Source organism: Zootoca vivipara, chromosome 3 (assembly GCF_965207765.1).
Source record: "Zootoca vivipara chromosome 3, rZooViv2.hap1.1, whole genome shotgun sequence".
NCBI classification, from domain to species: Eukaryota; Metazoa; Chordata; class Lepidosauria; order Squamata; family Lacertidae; genus Zootoca; species Zootoca vivipara.
Genome location: NC_142586.1, coordinates 103,246,399 through 103,267,261, shown reverse-complemented (window position 1 = coordinate 103,267,261; position 20,863 = coordinate 103,246,399). Strand labels below are relative to the sequence as shown.

At 43.9% G+C, this 20,863-nt stretch overlaps 1 protein-coding gene across 2 annotated transcripts in view; it reads right to left on the bottom strand.

Moving 5' to 3' along the window:
* BUB1 (BUB1 mitotic checkpoint serine/threonine kinase) overlaps positions 1-20,863 on the bottom strand; it is a 31,155-nt gene that overhangs the window by 946 nt on the left and 9,346 nt on the right. The window contains exons 8-22 of one of the 2 annotated variants that reach the window (XM_035110546.3): positions 20,623-20,816; positions 19,959-20,116; positions 17,897-18,294; positions 17,377-17,429; positions 16,012-16,140; positions 12,523-12,624; positions 11,222-11,303; positions 10,459-10,540; positions 8,819-8,990; positions 7,955-8,092; positions 7,158-7,273; positions 5,983-6,144; positions 4,425-4,582; positions 2,646-2,823; positions 1,811-1,917 (exon numbers count right to left, since the gene is read on the bottom strand). In XM_035110546.3, the coding sequence (XP_034966437.3) occupies positions 1,811-1,917; positions 2,646-2,823; positions 4,425-4,582; positions 5,983-6,144; positions 7,158-7,273; positions 7,955-8,092; positions 8,819-8,990; positions 10,459-10,540; positions 11,222-11,303; positions 12,523-12,624; positions 16,012-16,140; positions 17,377-17,429; positions 17,897-18,294; positions 19,959-20,116; positions 20,623-20,816 (2,229 nt within the window). Of the gene's footprint in view, positions 1-1,810; positions 1,918-2,645; positions 2,824-4,424; positions 4,583-5,982; positions 6,145-7,157; positions 7,274-7,954; positions 8,093-8,812; positions 8,991-10,458; positions 10,541-11,221; positions 11,304-12,522; positions 12,625-16,011; positions 16,141-17,376; positions 17,430-17,896; positions 18,295-19,958; positions 20,117-20,622; positions 20,817-20,863 lie in introns of both variants that reach the window. The other variant, XM_035110545.3, reaches the window with a different exon arrangement.

The window sequence follows — 20,863 nt, the reverse complement described above, 5'->3', positions numbered from 1 at the left end:
GATTCCCCCACTCCTCCCCTCCCCCCGGCTTATCCCTGTGATTTCCCCCCCTCTCCTCCTCCTAACCCCGCCCCCACTTACCCCTGTGATTTCCCTCCTCTCCTCCGTCCAACCTCCCCCCCACCCGGGTTATCACTGTGACCCGTTCATTTTACACATAATCATTCCCCCAATGCATGTGTTCTGTAAAATTTTGCCCTGTCCCAACCCTGACTCCCCTACCCACGTGTGTTATGTGAAATAACATTTATTCTACCCAAAGACATGGCCCTGTAAAAGGCCCATATTCAGTTGATTCTGTGCTGCGGCCTATTTGGCCCCCCACCCCACCCCCCACCCAGGCAGCCCCTAAATCCACTCAGCCTAGTCTGCAAAGCCGAGGCGAGATACTGTGGAGAGGGCAGGTTTCATCCCTGTGTCTCCCCCCACCCTGTTCTGATGCATTACCTATCCCTGTCCCCTATTCGCCCCCCATCCCCCCCAGCAGGCCCCTACCTCCACTTGGCAATGTTGGGCCTTGTTGCTGCAAAAGGCCTGTTTTCAGTTGGTTGCTGTGGAATTTTGTGATGTCATTTGGTGGCGCGGCTTTCGAGGCAGCAGTGGGTGACCTGCCTTTCTATTATATTATTATTATTATTATTATTATTATTATTATTATTATTATTATTATTTTATTTGTACCCCGCCCATCTGGCTGGTTTACCCCAGCCACTCTGGCTATTGGATGCTGCTGGTGTCTTCAGAGCTTCTGCTGGTGATGTCTAATTTGGGCGCCACTTTTTGTGTTTAATCATTATTTTAGGTATGAAAGGTTTGCTTTTTTTGGAAAAAAAATATGCCAGATCCCTCACTGATGGGCATGGAACGCTGTGGCCAAATTTGTTACATTACAGTCCAGCGGTTACGGAGAAAGGCTGTGACATCTGCGCACGCAATGGCTACACACACACACACACACACACACACACGTATATATATTTCATGGACCTGCAACAGAATGTTGCCATGTATCCCCACTTCCTCTTCAGGCTTCCAAACATGTTCTCATCCTGGATATTCAATCCCTGAACTGCTTTTCTGCAATTCTTTGAATTTTGTGGCATGCAAAACTATTTTTTTATTTTGTCTCTTTAAGCTTTGTGGAATTTATTTTATTTTATTTTTGCTGTACTCTGGTGTGTTTCTCGGTGACCCCAATCTGACCTATCTTTTCAGCACTCACCCCTTGAGTTATTAGAGTGAAACTTTTTTTTAACTAGTACTGTAGCAAGGGGGGGACACAACGCCAAAAAGAGAGAGAGAAATGGTACTAAAATAAGATGACAACACAGCTTTTCTGAAAGAAGCTAACTCTGTTCAGGGGTCAAGTGAAACAACACATTTGCTGCCACAACTGTTTCAGGAGACCAACTCTACAGCAGTGTACCTTTAGCTAACCTTACTAAATAGTGCTCAATATATAAATGGTATTCAAATCACAGGTGTGCCTTGAAGTCTTATTGAGGGTTCCTCAATTAAAGCATCAGTATAATAATGGCAAATAAGCAGCTTGTCCCCCACTGTTCCAGTGGTATCAAAGACTTGTCTCCTAAACGGATGCTGATGAGCCTTAGGTGTTTAAGAGGCAGTGCGCTTAGTTACCGTGGGCCAATGATGATGATGTCCAAAAATAGCCAATGAAAAAGCATGAGCAAAGTACAATCCCAAGAACCCCCCCCCCCGACTGCACAGGAATATGTAGCAGGTGCATAGACATGTTACGTATTACCCCAAAGGCAGACGTTTTGGAAAAAGACTGTTCTCGACCAACCTCCTAAAGAGAGCATCAGGTTTCCAGATTCCATTCTCATGTTTCACCTTCATGTATGTGCCAAACAGCATGCAGTAGACTGTTGCAGCAATGCCATAGTAATCAGTCTAAAAAATAAGGACATGTTTGTAGAAAGCTTCAGTTACACAGGAAGGAAAAATTAATATATTCCTCAAAGTTTCTGGTGATCCTCAACTAGCCCATGCTTCTGAACTGCTGTATGTAGTTTTCAGGATCTAATCTTACAATTTGTTGAGGTGTTGTTGTTTTTTGAGATCTCACCCTTCTGCCGCGGAGCTCTGGGTGGCACAGAAATTTTCTCCCCCACCTCAGTTTTATTTTCACAACAGTGCTGTGAGGTAGGGTTAGGCTGAGAGTTGGTGACTGGTCAACCAGTGAGATTCATGCCTGGACAGGAATTTGAACTCAGATCTCTAGTCCTAATCCAACATTCTAACCAACACACCGCCTAGTGTGAACTTTGAACGTTCAAAGTTAACGATCTTTTTTAGTACTTTTTTAGCATACCACCAGCCTTCCAAAAGCAGTGAGTGAGCTGCAAGTCCTGATTGAAATGAAGACCCAACGGCTACCAATAGATTTTTAATTTGCACAGCATCTGTCACCAATGTTGCTGCTTTATACCTAGTCAAAAATTTTGGTCACTGAGTTTAGTGCTGTCTACACTGACCGGCAGCAGCTCTCCCAGGCTTTCAGACAGGAGATATTCCTTGCCTGGTAATGCCAGAGATTGAACCTGTAAGTAGATGTTCTACCCCTGAGATATGTCCCAGACTGCATATACAAAGACAAAAACCATGCATTTGCCCCATACCTGGTAATTCCATGGCTTGTTTGTCATCATCTCAGTACACTGAAATCCAGATGTTTTGCATTTTCCTGTGAATACAGTTCCTTCAGGGAACAGGCTCATGTCTATGCTTCGGCCAAAGTCAATTAGGGTCAAGCCATGAGACACGCTATCCACATCGCAGGTGTCGTTGTCCCAAAACCTTTTGCAATTCAAAGAAATTGAACCATTATTTCCAACTAGTGGATTTTAGCCCGTTTAAAAACGGGCGCTAGAGGAAGCGGCCTGCCGGGACTGGCTTGGCGGTGGCGGGTCTTCCCGCCACCACCAAGCCAGTCCGCAGCGGGGACTTTTCGCCGTTTGCCTTCCCCTGGGGGAGGCAAACGGCGAAAAACCTCGCCGCGCCGCAATTCGGCTCCGGGACTGGCTTGGCGGTGGGGGGTCTTCCCGCCACCGCCAAGCCAGTCCGCAGTGGGGGTTTTTCGCCGTTTGCCTTCCCCTGGGGGAGGCAAACGGCGAAAAACCCCGCCGCGCCGCAAATCGGCTCCGGGACTGGCTTGGCGGTGGCGGGTCTTCCCGCCACCGCCAAGCCAGTCCGCAGCGGGGGGTTTTCGCCGTTTGCCTTCCCCTGGGGGAGGCAAACAGCGAAAAACCCCGCCGCGCCGCAATTCGGCTCCGGGACTGGCTTGGCGGTGGCGGGTCTTCCCGCCACCGCCAAGCCAGTCCGCAGCGGGGGGTTTTCGCCGTTTGCCTTCCCCTGGGGGAGGCAAACAGCGAAAAACCCCGCCGCGCCGCAATTCGGCTCCGGGACTGGCTTGGCGGTGGCGGGATGTTCCCGCCACCGCCAAGCCAGTCCGCAGCGGGGGGTTTTCGCCGTTTGCCTTCCCCTGGGGGAGGCAAACGGCGAAAAACCTCGCCGCGCCGCAATTCGGCTCCGGGACTGGCTTGGCGGTGGCGGGTCTTCCCGCCACCGCCAAGCCAGTCCGCAGCGGGGGGTTTTCGCCGTTTGCCTTCCCCTGGGGGAGGCAAACAGCGAAAAACCCCGCCGCGCCGCAATTCGGCTCCGGGACTGGCTTGGCGGTGGCGGGATGTTCCCGCCACCGCCAAGCCAGTCCGCAGCGGGGGCCTTTCGCCGTTTGCCTTCCCCTGGGGGAGGCAAACGGCGAAAAACCCCGCCGCGCCGCAATTCGGCTCCGGGACTGGCTTGGCGGTGGCGGGTCTTCCCGCCACCGCCAAGCCAGTCCGCAGCGGGGGCTTTTCGCCGTTTGCCTTCCCTCGAGGGGGAGGCAAACGGCGAAAAACCCCGCCGCGCCGCAATTCGGCTCCGGGACTGGCTTGGCGGCGGCGGGAAAAAGGGGAGGAATTCCTCCCCTTCTTCCCGCCGCTGCCAAGCCAAAGCGGGCCTCCCTCCGCGCCCGCTGCCGCTTCGGCTTCCTCGGGTTCCCCGAGGAAGCGCCGTCCCATGCCGGAGGTGTGCGGCAAGGCTGCCGGGGGGGGGGGAGCGCTTCTCTCCCCCGCCGCCTCACCGCGCACCTCCAGCATGAGACTGGGCTTCGGAGCGGCGGTTGGCGGAGCGGCAGTTGGCTGTTCCCTGTGTCCCGTGAGCACGGGTCCAATCCCTGTGTCCCTGGTTGTCCCTCCGTCCAATCCCTGTGTCTCTGGGGGACATGCGCAGTACCCCAGGGACACACGGGACATCTGGACGCAGGGACAACATGGACATTATTATATAGGATACGGCAAGGCAGGTTATTTTGATTGTTTTTTTTAAAAGGTAAGACAACTCACAAGCGAAATACTTGCCTTTCACTGAAAACAAAGTTGTCGGGTTTAATGTCGCCATGAATTATCCCACAGCTGTGAAGCTCTTCGACCATGCGTAAAATGTGTATGGTGAAGTAGATAACAAGCACTTGGGGCATCACCTTCTCCACCAGCTTTTTGTATATGTTTATGGTGTTCTGAAGTTGAGAGAGTTGGGGTGGGGAAGAGAAGATGCTTATGAATGACCCTAGCCATGAGTGGACAAATTAAGGCATAAGGCTGAAATCCTACATATGCTGAACTAAGGAGCATGTTTCAATGAACATTTGCGTAAACATGCATACAACTAGGCTACAAGAGTACAATGGAAGCTGTACATGAACATGCTTGACCAGAGATAGGAAACCAAATATGATCCTCTGCACCTCTCTATCTGCCCCTTGGGACTCTTCCCTGGGATACACCCTTCACTGGCCCTGCTTTGTGCCCTTCCTTAAGTGCTTTTGCCTGGCCAGACTATGCCCTTGATCTCTAATAAGGTTTCTTGCTTGCCTGGATGGAGGACAGTGGGGTACACAAGTGTGTGCAAAAGCTAGCCTACTGTACAACAGCGACTTTCACATTTACTGCTCCGCCCACTTTTGCCTTTGACCCTGCCCACTACTGGCATGTGACCTCCAGAAGCTTGCCCAGAATGGTATATAATAATAATTATTATTATTTATAATTTTTACCCCGCCCATCTGGCTGGGTTTCCCTAGCCACTCTGGGCAGCTTCCAACAAAGATTTAAAATACATTAACATATCACACATAAAAAACTTCCAAGGTATGACTATAGTAGGTTTAAGGAACTGGAGGGACGAAGGATAAGAAGAGACTGGGTAATGAAGGGCCTTGTTCAAGACGCAAGCACAATGAGGATTAGGACTCTCAAAAATATTGGAAGGCGGTGCAGAAGTTATTTTTGTTCCAACAGGGCAATCTCTATAAGATGACTGGACTTTGTGATTTTATTTATCCAGGGTAGTACTTAGATCCTGCTTCTCAAGGTGGGGGACAGCCTTCATGAAACAGCTTCCAAAATAGTTGAGATTATGCCTTTTTAAAACAAACAAAAAACAAAAAAAACCACCACAAAACTCTTCCAGCCCCGTGGCTAAAGATTTTAGCACACAAAAACAAATATGTTAGGTATGTTTAGGAGTTTGGGGTGGTGGTCCTGATTGAAAGCAAAATATATATTTGGACGGTATCATCTCTGAGATTCCCTGAAGGAGCTTCCCAAGGCAAAGTCGGGTTATGCCATGATCGGGAACGTGGCACCAGTGGCAACTCCACAGTTGTTGTCTTTCATAGACATGAGGAAGTAGCCGTCATTTCCCCAGTAGGTGGACCAGGAGTTCTTCACAAACCAGTAGCGTTCACCTTGGAGGACACCGTAACCTACAGCTAGGACCGCATGATCCAGCTGGCCTTGTTCGTTTGCACACTTGGGCTCATAGTAGACACAGGCTGGAAAAAGTACCCTATCCCCGATTTGGACCAAGACCAACCGCAGTAAAGCTAACATTCATTGATACCCAGACCGCACTCACCAGCAAAGTCCCATAACTGTAAAGCTCGCCAACTAAAATGCTTCCATTGCGGAAAAAGTGAGCAGAATAGAACTGGATGAAAAGATGGCGCAAGCTTGGTTTAAGCCTTTCTGTTAGCTGAGCTACTATGTAGAATTCCCAGGGGCTTGCTGGCTTCTGCACCTGCAAATAAATGCACAAACACTTTTAGGGTAATTATTACCGTATTGGCCTAAACATACGCCTCATTTTTTTTCCAAATTCCGACCGTGAAAAGTTAAAGTGCAGCTTAAATTCGCAACCTTACAAAAATTGGCTTTTATGGTATCACTGCTGAAACAGACATACAGTAAAATGGAATGGGTGTGACTGAGGAATTTTAAGGGAGTGACTTATATTTGGGTATTGTCTCCCCCCCCCTTGAATTTTAAAGGTGTGGCTTATATTTGGGTGTAGCTTATATTCAGGCCACGGTATTATTTATTGAATTTATTAGTCGCTTTCTCTTGCCCAGGGCAAGTTCATTTTCTGCAGCGAATGGAGGAGACCCAAGGAAGGCTTGCTCCTCCCATTCATCTATAGCAGTGTTTCCCAACCGTGTGCCTCCAGATGTTTTGGGACTACAACTCCCATCATCCCTAGCTAGCAAGACCAGTGGTCAGGAATGATGGGAATTGTAGTCCGAAAACATCTGGAGGCACAAGGTTGGGAAACACTGATCTATAGATCTCCTCCACTGAAGGAAAAGAGAACATTGGACAAACCACGTTGAGTTCATTTACAGCAGGGTAGGGGTAGAGGAGATTCAAAGGAGGGTGGGAGGAGCAACATGCAGGAAAAACCCACCACCACTGCAGGAAAAAGTGACTTCATGGATCCATGTTAGGCACTTGGTGGGGGTTGGGGAGGATTTGGAGAAGGGCAGGGTGGACACAATTATTACTAAAATAAAAATTATTTCAAATCCCACTACAGATAGAACCTTCCGTCAAAAGGTGCAATGGGCACAGGACAGAAGTGTCTCTTGTACCATGGATCAACCCATTCCTAGCCTTAACCATTAAACTCTTTATAACCTTAAGTACATGAAGACAGAAGAGTCTGCTTAGGAAGCATCCACATCTGACCTTTAAAGAACAGCACTACGAGATGGCATTTGTTTTTAGATAAGCCACAGAAGCCCAAAGCCCACTTACTTTCAGTATGACTTTCCGATTATTTTTCATGTTTTCCATATCAAGGACAGAAGCTTGATAGACGTGTGCAAAAGCTCCTTCTCCCAGTAAGAGGTCAACATGAAAGGATGTGGTTGCTAAGCAAGTGGCAAGGAGAAAGAAGAGGAGGAAATGTAGTAAAGGAATTAGAATACAGCAAAAATGACCTATTTCAAACACATGTGCTAACTTTCTGGCCTGACAGTGGTACCCCCTTCCAGGAATTCTATGGAACAAAGGTCCCAGAGACTGGTATGAAGGTGCATGAAACAGGTCAAGCAGGTCTGCGTGTGGACAGGGAACCATATGGAAACCTAGGTATGTACATTGTCTTCAGTCTCATCCTACTCATTCCTCTGACTTCAGAGATTGATGCAGGAACTGCCTACACATTTTCAAGCATGCATTGTAGCTGCTATAAGAGCTAGCTACATTTTTTAAAAAAAGAATTAAGCAACTCCATGAAAGCTTAATTTCTCAGGATGATGAATTCTGCATCATTTCCTGTACATCTGAAGACTCCTGATTTAGTATTATGCAAGGTAGACAGTGATGCACAATAGGGCTGGCTCTGCAAAAACATTTGCTTTGGAGTAAAAAAAAGCCCAAGACTTCATTGTTCTTGCAAAATGCAAACAAGTCCCAGCTTCTCACTTTCTGTCTGGCATCCTCCAGTGAATGCAAACTGACTACTGCTTTCAGACCTCTGTCCACACCACACAGTTTAAACTGACTTATGCAGGGGGGAAACCAAGTACACGGTAGTATGCAGGTCTTACCCAATTTGAGTTCAGCTTTCGGTTTGAGAACTGGAAGACTTGCTCCCCATTCAAAAGTATTTGAGTAGGCACTTATTGGCTTGGGCAACCCAAGCAGAAGCTGATGAATTAAGCTGTCGCTCCAAGGGTCTTCAATAACTTCGCAAGAAAAAAGATTTTGGTTAAGTCATTTAAATCAGGGAAATAAGAAGATTTTCTCATTGATAGGCATCATCATTTGAAAAGACAAGCCAAAACAACAGAGACCAAAAGAAAAGGCATGGAGATTCAGCCAAAGTACTGGGATGAAACACTGAGCACTTGGAATACACAATTATTCCCTATAATTTGAACATCGCCAGCTATTTATTTATATGAACATTGTCTACCCTCTCCTTTTCTCTCTTAAAAAAAAAAGGCACAAGCAACTAAGGAATCCAGTGATGTTATGAGAGAGAAGAATATCAAATGTATGTTTGTTGTGCGTCTATGTTTTTAAAGAAAGAAATTAATAAAAATCTTTTTTTAAAAAAAAGGAATCCAGTGAGCTGCAAGCTGGTGTAGTATACTGCTGAATCTTGCATTCTCTGGTGCAACTGGGAGAAACAAACCATATAGCCATAATTAAGCTCGGCTTCCTATCTGAACCCAAGGTTGTGGTTTGTCGTTCCCTAGTCAGGACTCATAAATTAACACAATCCCACCCAGGTTTGGCTGTAACCGGTGTAAACCAAGCTTAACTGGCATTTTCTGGTTAGATGCAGAATGGCAAACAGCAATATAAAATAAAGTGCTTATAGTCAGGCAAGTTTGCCTAGGAAGACCATTTTCTACAACCCTGTATTCTTAGACATATTCTTCCTAGGAAAGCAAGTTTACCTTTACCCTGAGTCTGTTGACAGGCTGACAGTGGTATGGTGCGGAATGGCGTAGAGGCGAGTGATGCAGCACAAGCAAAATCTCCTGTGCTACCTGGGGTAGGAGCCAGGGTCTTGTTGCTGAAATTAGCCCACACGGTGCAGTCATCCTTCAGGCCCTCCGTTGGCGAACTTTCCTCCTAAAGACAGTGACACACAAGCTACATCCACCTTTCCATTCAAAGCTGAAAGGAGAATTTCACCTCCCAAAAGTTAGGGACATATAAAGGAAAATCCCCCCCCCCCCGATTTTATTTTGTTTGGCAATAGCGGAAGTTTTACAAGCGTCATCTCCCCTGGTGCAGGCTAGGTGCACATAGCAAATGTGTGATGATGTGCACATAAGGAGTTTGTGAGGCCACGTGCACATAAACAACTACATTTAGATGTAACACCAAACCAGTTTGGCAATCGGGAGAGGAACAATCAACTCTTGCAACAACTGTATACCCTCACAAAGTGAACATAGCTAGGTGGCCTGTTATATCGCTCACCAGGGCTTTCATTTATTTTATTTAAAATTTATTTTATTTGCCCCAGCTACGTTGGGCAGCTTCCAACATAGTCTAAAAACACAACTGTGCATCAAAACTTCCTGATACAGGGCTGCCTTCAGATTTCTTCTAAAACCCAGATAGTTGTTTATCTCTGTTTATCTGACGGAAGGGTATTCCACAGGGTGGCATATAGCGTGTTTCTCCGAAAATAAGACACCGTCTTATATTTATTTTTCCTTAAAAAAAAAAAAAACCCCACTATGGCTTATTTTCAGGGGATGTCTTATTTTTTCCTCCTCCTGCCGCGGCCGGCATTGCTGCTGCACCTATCACTATGTCTTATTTTCGGGGTATGGCTTATATTCCTTGAATGCTTAAAAATCCTGCTATGGCTCATTTTATGACGTCTTAAAATAAGGGAAACAGGGTAACTTCACTTCTCACAGTGGGGGAACCGCCAGAAGGCCCTCAGAGCTGGACGTCAGCATGTGAGCCAAGGCTGTTTAGGACTACAACTCTCATCAGCCCAAGCTACCATGGCCAACCGTCAGTTGTCCAACAGCATCTGCAAGACTATTGGCTCACCATCGTTGGGTCGATCCTCTCCTAAGACAATACCTACTAAGACACGTGAGTGCCACATCCAAACACTTTCTTTAAAATGTTTTATTTTCCTCATATGCAAATTTAAGCAGCTATACATGAATCAACTAAAACTCTATGATCAATCGACAATGGTTTCTTTAGTCATCTGACAACCCAAGTTCTTTCTCAATTAAGGTTTTTATTTAGTTTCCCCCCCTTTGTTTAACAGAAACAACAAAAGACAAGAACAAAAATGGTTGACACAGAGAGTGGGGAAGACAGGGGACCCCCCAGGGGTCAGCATAGGTTGTGGCAGCCCACTTTGTACCCTACACAGATCTGAAGCTTAATTTACAAACACCCAGTAGTAAGGAAGAAGCATACCCCAGGGGTGAGGCAGCATAATTCCAATGAGGTTCTATGTAGGGTGGGAGGACTACTGGGAGTACTCTCTCAAAACACTTGAAGAATCCTGCATTCTCAAAATCCTTGATATATGTCTCTGTTATAAATGCCATTCACTTACTGCTGATTTGGCAGCACAGCTGACTGTGGGACGTTCTCCAAAGACTTTGGGTCCTGTCAACTTTGGGGGATGTATGGGAACACTGAAAGAAAAAGTTCAATTTTGGAGCAAATCTTTAGGGCAAAGCAATTCACATAGAGAATGAACGACAATCCAAAACAGCCATTGTCCTCGATAAGCCAGGTTTGTATGTCACACAACTTCATTTTGTTGCCCTTTTAGTAAATGAATCTGACAACCCCACTGCAGGCACGGAACATGCTAACGGTGACAAAGATATATGCTTGTAAGTGCAGCTCAGAGACTTGTGTGTGCTCTCACTTCCTCACATATTCATTTAAGCCCCATCTGAAATGCCAACTAGCCCTTTAGTCATGCCAACCAGATGGGATTTCAAAGAGATTTACTATGGGAAGTATCAACAAGATGCGAAAGAGAAAAGTTAATTCGTTCTGGCTCCTTTTATTTTATATACCCTGCTCTTCCTTCGAGAAACTCAGAACCATTTACCTGTATAGAGAACTGCAGGGCAACCTTCTATCTAGGTAATGGTCAGTCTGATCCTGACATAGCTTTAGCAGTGTGGCAGCATCACACGCCTTTGGACCACTCTGAGATGCACGGTAGCATATGTAACATTGAAAGAAACAGTGGTGAGACTTTTTGCCTGAACTGAGAGAAGCCCAAAGATGGCTGCAAGACATCTGAGATAACATAGTGCCACTGACTCCTATACACAGGTGTTGCAAACAGTTCAACTCACTCTGCATTCTCGTCTTCAAAGATCGTAAAGGCAGGCGGTGCCACAGGAGCACTGGGCTTAATGCTGGAAGCCTTGCCCAGTCCTAAAAAGGTAAAAAAGGGGAGGGGGAGATAAACAGATTTTGGCTTTTCTTAGTAGGGAGAGAAAATGACGGTAAGACAAGCCTCTGTACATTGATCTCTCAACCACTGGGGGGATAACATTATGAACTGAACAGTCTATTACAGTTTTACCCTGCCCTTCCTCCATGGAGCTCAAGCAGGACACTCCCAGAATAGCTTACAAAAAAACAAGGCCGGCCCTGCCAACAGGCATCAATTTACCAAATCAGGTATCAACACTGAAGTAAATAAATTGAGGGGGAAATCCCATTCTTTTCCGCGAGCGTCTTTTCGTTCGGAAGAAACAGGTGATAAAAAGTTGGTTTTGAGAAACAACTTCCCAAAGAATTGCTTGGCACATTGGCCCATTTTTAAATAGCATTTCCTTATCTACCCTCACTGTAAAGCCAGTATGAGGCATGTTTATTCCCAGAGGTTTGAGTTACCTTCAGGAATTAAACAAATGCAGCTTTTGCCATTCAGCCATGAAGAAATACTATCCAATTTGACTTCTATGGTTGTTGGATTTTTTTTTACCTACCATCAACTTACTAAACTCACACTCCAGCTTGACTAATATAAAGACTTAATAAAAAGAGAGGGAGAGGGAAAGACATTATCGGGTCTTTGTCCCAGCAGCCTCTGTATCCTGAGGTTGCTTTTTGTACAAGGGCTATAGCTCAGTGGTAGAGCATTTGCTTTGCATGCAGAAAGTCCCAGGTTCAATCCATCTCTTGGTAAGGATACAGAAGTCCCTGTCTGAAAACCTGGAAGGCTGTTACCTGTCAGTGTAGACAATACCAAGCCAGTTAGATCTATGGTCCAATTTGCAAAAAGGCATATTCCTAGGTGCAAAGACTAATCCAATTAAGTGTGCCTAACACCTGCTGGATTCCATTTCAAAACTCTACAGAGTTTGGGATGTCCAACATCATACCCCGATTTTTCTCTCCAAGCACCCTTTCTTTAAAACAAAACAACCCTGAGAACTCAAAAATGTATTCACTATTTTGGTTGCTCAAAAAAAATCCCTATTGTGACTAGTCCCCCACCCATCCACAAAGGAACAGCAGTAGATACCATGCCTGGCCAACAAGGCACTCGTTTAGCTTTATAACACTCAGGATTAGATATATACCAATAAAAAAAATTATGCAACATGTGCCAGTTCATCTCCCCAACATCTATAGACATATATACCGTTATTTCTACAGTAGGCCTCAAACTCATCTTCATCTTCATCTTCTGAAAGTATAGTAGTATCTTTGAAAGAAGATGCTTTGAAGACATCCATGATAAATCCTAGCAAAGGAAGAAAAAAAAATTAAAACATGTCTTGCATGTCTGCAAGTTGGATGTCTGCAATGAAATTTATGGGGGGGGGGGCAAAGCACCTGAGACCTGGAGAGCTTTTATTACGCTGATACCTAAGACAGAGTCAGATAGAGCTCAATTGAAGAACAATCTCCTTATTGAATGCGGATTACAATTTTTTTTGCAAATACAGTATATTGGCCACGAGATTGAAAAAGGTCTTGAACGATTATATTTATCATGATCAAGCAGGTTTTTTACCTGGTAGACATATGAAGGATAATATCAGGAATATAATAGATGTTTTGGAGAAATTAGAAGTTAAAAAGAATTCCAAAGCTATGCTAATGTTTACTGATGCAGAGGAAGCCTTTGATAATGTTTCTTTGAGTTTTATGAAAAGAAATCTTGAGAAAATGGAGGTTGGGCAAGGTTTTGTGAATGGCTTAAATGTGATTTATTTTGAGCAAAAAGCAAAAATTATAATAATGTGGTATCAGAGGAAATAAGAATGGAAAAGGGTACCAGGCAAGGGTGCCCAATCTCCCCCCTGCTTTTTATTACAGCCCTGGAAGTTTTGCTGAATATGATAAGGAAAGACGAAGAAGTTAAAGGGATTGTGGTGGGATCTAAACAATGTAAGTTAAAAGCCTTTTCTGATGACTTCGTACTGACTTTGCAAGATCCAGAGTTTGGGCAAGTTTACAGCATGTAATGCATTAAGATTTACAGCATGTAATGCATTAAGAGAGAATATGATGAAAATGATGTACAGATGGTATTTAACTCCAGTCAAGTTAGCAAAAATATATCATACACATGATAATAAATGCTGGAAATGTAAATGTGTGGAAGGTACCTTTTACTGTATGTGGTGGACGTGCCCTGAAGTAAAAGACTTCTGGGAAAAGATCTATAATGAGTTGGAAAAGGTGTTGAAAAACACATTTATTAAAAAACCAGAAGCCTTTTTACTTGGGATAGTAGGGGAAGAAATTCCCAAAAGGATGTTACTTTCTTTTCGTATGCCACAACAGCAGCAAGAATATTGATTGCTAAGAACTGGAATACACAAGAATTACCAACTGTGGAAGAATGGCAAATGAAGATGATAGACTTTATGGAATTTGTCGAATTGACTGGGAGACTTCGCGACCAGGGAGAAGAGACAGTGGAAGAAGATTGGAAGAAATATAAAATATATTAAAGAAAATATTGCAAGAATTCTGATAGCTAAGAATTGGAAAATACAAGTTACCAAGAGTGGACGATTGGCAAATGAAGATGATTGACTTTATGGAACTGGCGGAGCTAACCGGGAGATTGTGGGACCAGGGAGAAGAGTCGGTGGAAGAAGATTGGAAGAAATTCAAAGTATATTTTTTAAAATTGCAATATTTGAAATGTCTGTTCAGATTTGGAAGATGATATAGGCTGTAGAGGATAGATATGTTATGTATTTTAAGAGTAAGATATAAATGTTAAGTAAGAATAAGTGAGAAGGTTAGATAATTAATGAATTGATTGAAATTATGATATAGAAATTACTAAAGATGATTTATAATGAAACACAGTAAGGGGGGACGTGAGGAAGTCAAAATGTTAAGAAATAAGAATTATAATTATAAGGTTTATTTGTTTTTTCTGCTATTTTTCTTTTGTTTTATCTTTCATTTTTATTATGTTTTTATGTGTATGTTGTGTGCTTATTTGTAAAAGGAATTTTAAAAATTTGGGGAAAAAGAAAAGAAACTATCATAGCTCAGTAGTCAAGACCATCCCTTTGCATTCACACAGTCCCAGCTTCTACCCTATAAAAGAGGCTTGCACATGTTAACTAGGATCAAGACCCTGGGCAAACTGACCCAAAGATGTGCCTCCAGAGAAGTGTTATAAGAATTTTAAGGTGTTAGATATATAATAAATGTTCATAAATGTACCAAGCAAACACGTGCATAAATATATAAATGAAATGTCTGAAGCAGCACAGGAAGACCTTCCTGAAACCATTTTAACTCCCAAACTAACCAAATATTTCCCATTTTCTCAGGAATTAAGTAATTACTATCTCAAAGTAATGGCCACACTACCAGAAAAGGCAATCAGAAAAGGCATTACAGTCATACCTCGGGTTATGGCTGCTTCAGGTTGCGTACTTTTGGGTTGCGCACCGCGCCAAATCTAGAAGTCCCAGAATGGGTTACTTCCAGGTTTTGGCAATCGTGCATGCGCAGAAGTGCTAAATCGCGCTTTGTGCATGCGCAGAAATGCTGAATCGCTAGCCGCATGTGCGCAGATGCGGCGCTGCAGGTTGTGAATGTGCCTCCCACACGGATCACATTCGCAACCTGAGTGGACCACTGAATCAGATAACCTGGCAGACAGGAAAAACAACAACATTCAAATTTCTGTTGTAGACCGCCTTTTCTGTGATGTAGGTATGATGTTTGTGGGGGGTGGTCTTGGGCTACACCCCTTCTGTGATGTATGTATGATGTATGGAGGTTGGTCTCTGTTATTTTCTCCTACCAATAGAGAACCTACAAAAGGACTCTATATGGGCTCTTGGGTACCCCATAAAGAAAAAGGAGCAGTTTTTTAAAAAATATATCAGAAGATATAAACTTTGCTGGATGTTAGCTTTCTTCCTTTTCTCAGAACAAATGCAGAAATATATATTCAAAACTGAACTGCCATTGATTGATTTCTACTAATCTTCTGGAAAATATTTTAATATTATGTATTAATTGACATTTCACACTTCCATTCTAGGGAAATGCAATAGGACGTAACTGCTGGAAATGTCAGTTTCCTAAAGCCAACCATATGCACAGCCTTGTTTTAAGCAGTGCTTTTTTTTTCTTTAAAAATGTTTAGGGGTACTCTCATTTTGACTCAAGAAAATAACCATTTTATAGTTCAAATCAGGGAGAAAAATGCAGTAAATGGACAAAAGTACAAAGATTCACAAAATGTTTAGGGGTATGCATACCCCCAGAAAAAAGCACTGGTTTTAAGTATTACCTTGATAGCCATAGGTGACCAGGAATTCCATATAGGTGAATGAGCCAGCTAGCAGAAAAGGGATGAATAGCTCCATCCCTGTTTGACTAGCCCACTTGATTTCCGTGCTAACTGCAGAAGAATTAAAGTCTGCTCCTCAACAAGAATAAAAGCACAGAAACCCAGAAGGCTGGCAGAAATGGGGGAACAGATCACTCCATCCCTCTGCCACTAGTCTGTTTTGTTGAAGACAGTATTTTTAACTAGTCTGGTCAGCGGCTCGCAGCCACAGAGAAGAGGGCTCCCCCTCCCCCACGATCAACATGGAAACACAGGTTTTATACTCCTGTTTTGAAGGGACCATATACTTACCCAGGGCCTCTTTAGTGTGAACGGTAGGAGATGGAAGTATTTTAGACGGAGTCGCTTGTATCCTACTTGATGTGTTTGGAGTGGCATGACGGCTGTCATTGAAAATGGAAGAATTTCTACCACCCGATGCTAAAATAGTAAGAAAACCAACCTAAGAATCTGACAGTGGAAAACATGCTTTGAAGTTAATGGACTTTATTACCGTACACATGTGCTCCTTTATTTCCACTAAAGAAGCACAATAGTTAACACTGGAACAAGTAGCAAGAAGTACTTTATAGATCTGCATTCCTCTTAAAAAGAAAAACAAAAGAAATATTTATGCTGTAATTTCCAGTGCCCTGCATTGTTTCAGAATGGGTAGTGTATATCTCAATACAGGATAAAATGCTTTAATCCCAAAGTAAAGATAAAACGAATCGTATGAACTGAAGTTTTATTTGGAACCCAAATTGAGCTTGTAACTGGTATGGATGCAGCCATGGGGGCTAGTAACTGGTATGGATGCAGCCATGCAGCCATCTAGAGCTGGTACATACAGTATTTCCAAATTGTTTAGTAGTAAGAGATTTCATGCTTTCAACAATTCAGCTCTCTTTGGATTGTGTTCATAAGTGTATTTTTTGTGACATTTACCGTATATGTCACCCTTCCTCCAAAGTGCTCATGGCAACAAAAAATACTTCTTCTCCCCACCCCCACCCCGACTTCCCCCTCTCTTCCACTCCTATAGAAGCTGAGATTCAATTATCTGCCACATGGATGAGGCAGAATCAGGCACACTACTGATGCTGCCATGCCAGCCACACCCTCCAACGTATGTGTGATGAGAGCTTATGTGTACACACGTTTGTAGGTGCTTCAGAGCACCAGAGTCCCTGTCCAAGAGAGTCCTAGTTGCCTGCATACACTTAGGTGGTCCTTTCTCATGTTCTACTTAAGCTGCAGACCAGCCAGGGTATGTGTTTGAGTGTATGCTGCCTGCATGAGATGCTGATGGGGCCATGGGGTCGTTGTCCTTCCTCTATGCAATAATTACATGCATGAAAATAGCTGATGTGACTGGCCCAGTGTCAACCTATTGTGCTTCATGGCGACATGGGGATTGGAACCTGTAACCTTCTGTCCTTAGTCCTACACCCTCCTGGCTTTCCAGTGTTATGCAATGATTCATGAGCATGTTTGCTCCGTGGCCATGAAGCCCTTACGGTAGATGGAGCCAACTTTATCATGGAGCCTCAACACTGCTGAACCATGGACCACTCACTGCCTATAAGATAAACATGGTTTGCAAGTAGGAGTATAGCTCAGTAGCTAGCTATATTAGAGGGCTCACAGAGTATTACAAAGAGGGAAGATTATTACCATCTCTCATTTCTGCGGAGTGTTGCGGTTTCTGATGAGATGTATCCAAGTGCCTGCACAGAAAAGCAAATGTGTCAAGTTCTCCAGTATCGGTTAAAGGCAACCTAATTCTTACAAGGTCAAAAACAGGTAGTGAAATGTGAACAACACACAGCGTTGATTTTAGTGAGTGCTCAAAATGAGAGAGGGGTGAGAGGAAATGAATGGTTTCTTTTAAAATTTATGACAGATCCATCTGTTGAAAAGGAGCAGGGTGGTTTTAGGTCTGCCCAAAAATGCCATAGATGCCCACCAGATGTTTTGAGACTACAATTCCCATCATCTCTGACCACTGGTCCTGTTGTATAGGAGTGATGGGAGTTGTAGTCTGGAGGGCAAAGTTTGCCTATGCCTGCCATAGCATGTCTTCGCAAATAATCCCCCTCAAGGAATGCACTCCAAGTTCCCCTCACCTAATTAAAAGAAAAACTAGGGGGGGAAACAATGGAGACAGGCATTAAGAGGCTTAGTTTTCACTTACTGCTCTCCATGATGGTAAATGTTAGAGAGGATAGCACGTTTCTGGGGCGGCTGATCATCAGAGATGACTTGAAATCTGTGCAAACTATTCTCACAATCTTCAAGATCAAGTTTCGCTTTGGATGCAGCCTTTCCGCTGGGTATGGTTGATGTAGAAATCAAGGCTGGTTGTCGCTGGAAATTCCTGACTGGTTGTGTAGCTGAAGCACCACACACCGAAATCTCATCAGAAACTGATATTTGCTGCTGATTTACTACCAGCTGCGAAGCTGAAGCACCTGATGCCAAACTCTGATGTTCTGTCCCCAAATTCAAAGACTTTTGTAGATATCCAGCTAGGGAAGGTACTGCCCACTCTGGACGACCCTGAGCTGCACAGGTTTGTATGTATGGGTCACCCTTAAAAAGTGAAGAAAAACAACATTTAGGCAAGGAGAATCTTACACAATGTTTTAATGCATTTCCGACCCTGTCCAGCAACCTATGGCATTTCAAGATAGATGTGTTAGTACCAAAATGGTGCATAATTTAAAAAACTTAGAATGGATTTAAAGCTTTAAGGAATTTTTTTATCAATTTAAATCTGCTTCCCATCATGCCCTGAAGACTTAGGGTGGAAATGTGTTTTAACACAGGAAGGACATACAAGTTTTGAAAGTTAGGCAATTCAAACAATACCATCTATTGCAGGACCAATAGGTATCGTTGTCCATCAGGCCCAGTCAGCATGGGAAATAAACACGGATGATGGGCGAGGTTGGTTCCTCATTCCTATCCTATTGACCTGAAGCCAGATGTGGACAATACAGTGCCTTCTAGATGTTGTACTATAACTCCCAACACCCCTGTCCACTGGCTGTGGCTAATGGGAGCTAAAGTCCAACAATCATCTGCAGGGTACCATGTTAGGGAAGAACCATGTTAGGGAAGAACTTGGAGAACCGCTGTTCCCAATACTAGGCGACACTGGCTAGTGGGCCAACTCAGTAAAGTAATATATTCACTAAATAACAAATACACACAGCTCCTGAAAAACAACCTGACTTGGATTTTGGAAAGCTTATATAGGCTTGGAGTTGGAGAGCAACCACAGAAAATACCTTTAGGTCAGGCATCCCCAAACTTCGGCCCTCCAGATGTTTTGGACTACAATCCCCATCATCCCTGACCACTGGTCCTGCTAGCTAGGGATCATGGGAGTTGTAGGCCAAAACATATGGAGGGCCGCAGTTTGGGGATGCCTGCTTTAGGTACATGTTTTTGCAGTTTATCCCATCAATCAATCAATCAATCAATCAATCAATGAAATGCTAGCCAAGCTCATTCATTCATGAGCTCTGTTTTAACAGTGTCTTGAGGATGCTGTTGCTTAGTCTTAACTGGCACAAAGAGATATTGGGGGGGGTAGTTTCACTAGGGCAGTTAATGAAGAGGGGTGCAGCTGTGGGTCCTGGCGTGGAGTCTCTGCTGCTCCCCAAGGGTGAGAGAGGCGAGGAAGTCAGCACTTTCAAAGCATGTTTTTCAACCAAGTAACATCTTGAAGTTAACAACGCAGACAGTGAATATTTGAAAGAATGCCAATATACACAAGGTCCGTATAGTTAAAGCTATGGTTTTCCCAGTAGTGATGTATGGAAGTGAGAGCTGGACCATAAAGAAGGTGAATCACCAAAGAATTGATGCTTTTGAATTATGGTGCTGCAGGAGACTCTTGAGAGTCCCATGGACTGACTGCAAAAAGATCAAACCTATCCATTCTGAAGGAAATCAGCCCTGAGTGCTCACTGGAAGGACAGATCCTGAAGCTGAGGCTCCAATACTTTGGCCACCTCATGAGAAGAGAGGACTCCCTGGTAAAGACCCTGATGTTGGGAAAGATTGAGGGCATAAGGAGAAGGGGACGACAGAGGATGGGATGGTTGGACAGTGTTCTCAAAGCTACCAACATGAGTCTGACCAAACTGCGGGAGGCAGTGGAAGACAGGAGTGCCTGGCGTGCTCTGGTCCATGGGGTCACGAAGAGTCAGACACAACTAAACGACAACAATCAAAAACATACATACCACTGTGGAGCTTTGAAAGGACTGCACAGTAGATGGCTGTGCTGCAGTTTTCTGGGAAGATGATGATGTCTGGGAGAGCTGATCTAGCCTCTGCTGTAGTTTCTGTAGCTCAAGGAGGTCATTTTCCTTCTTCGTCAAAAATTCTCTCTCATCATCCTCTGAATGTCAAATGCCATATTGCAGAAAGCAAAACATCTATATGAATATTTTTTTAGTTTGGAGGGAGGCAGTATCTCTCTCCCATTTCCTCTTTGGTTATTGTTAATAGCTAATATAAAAGGAAACTTAGCAACTCTGAAAAAACAGGAAAAGATAGGCAGAGGCCTATAATTCTGAATATGTTAAGGTCTCCAAGGATATAGGATACATCTACACACAAAAACTGAATGAGTTACTTTGGATAAGTTGCCATATCTGAGAACTTTTAGGAAAATCTGGAAGGGACATACCTTGTAATGGTTAGCTTCCCACTGCCCCTGTGTTTTCGGCTATTACTAAGGTCATCAAATTATGCCCCATTTATTTCAATGTGACACAAAGTGCAACTAGTTTAGCCTGGGTCCATTTTAGTGTAGCTGCGTGTTTTGTCTAATTTTAAAATGTCTTGCAACTCTGTCTTCAGGCTCTGGAGCAAGATTAGCTGGAAGTCTTAACTTGTAATTACCCCATTTTTTGTTCCTTTTCAGCTGCTCAGCCTTTTTAAAATGCGCATTTGCTCTTACTTCTTCGAAGCACAATTCAGAACCTTCACAGAAGAGAAGGTTCTTGTCGTACATGACCTTCTGCTCAAGGTTAGCACTGGATGGAGTCGGTAGGATTTCTGACCTGGAAATGGTGGTGACATATCTAGGCTGTTCCCTGTGGAGGAAAAGAAGTGGCAAGTTTCTTTACAGCAACTAACAATT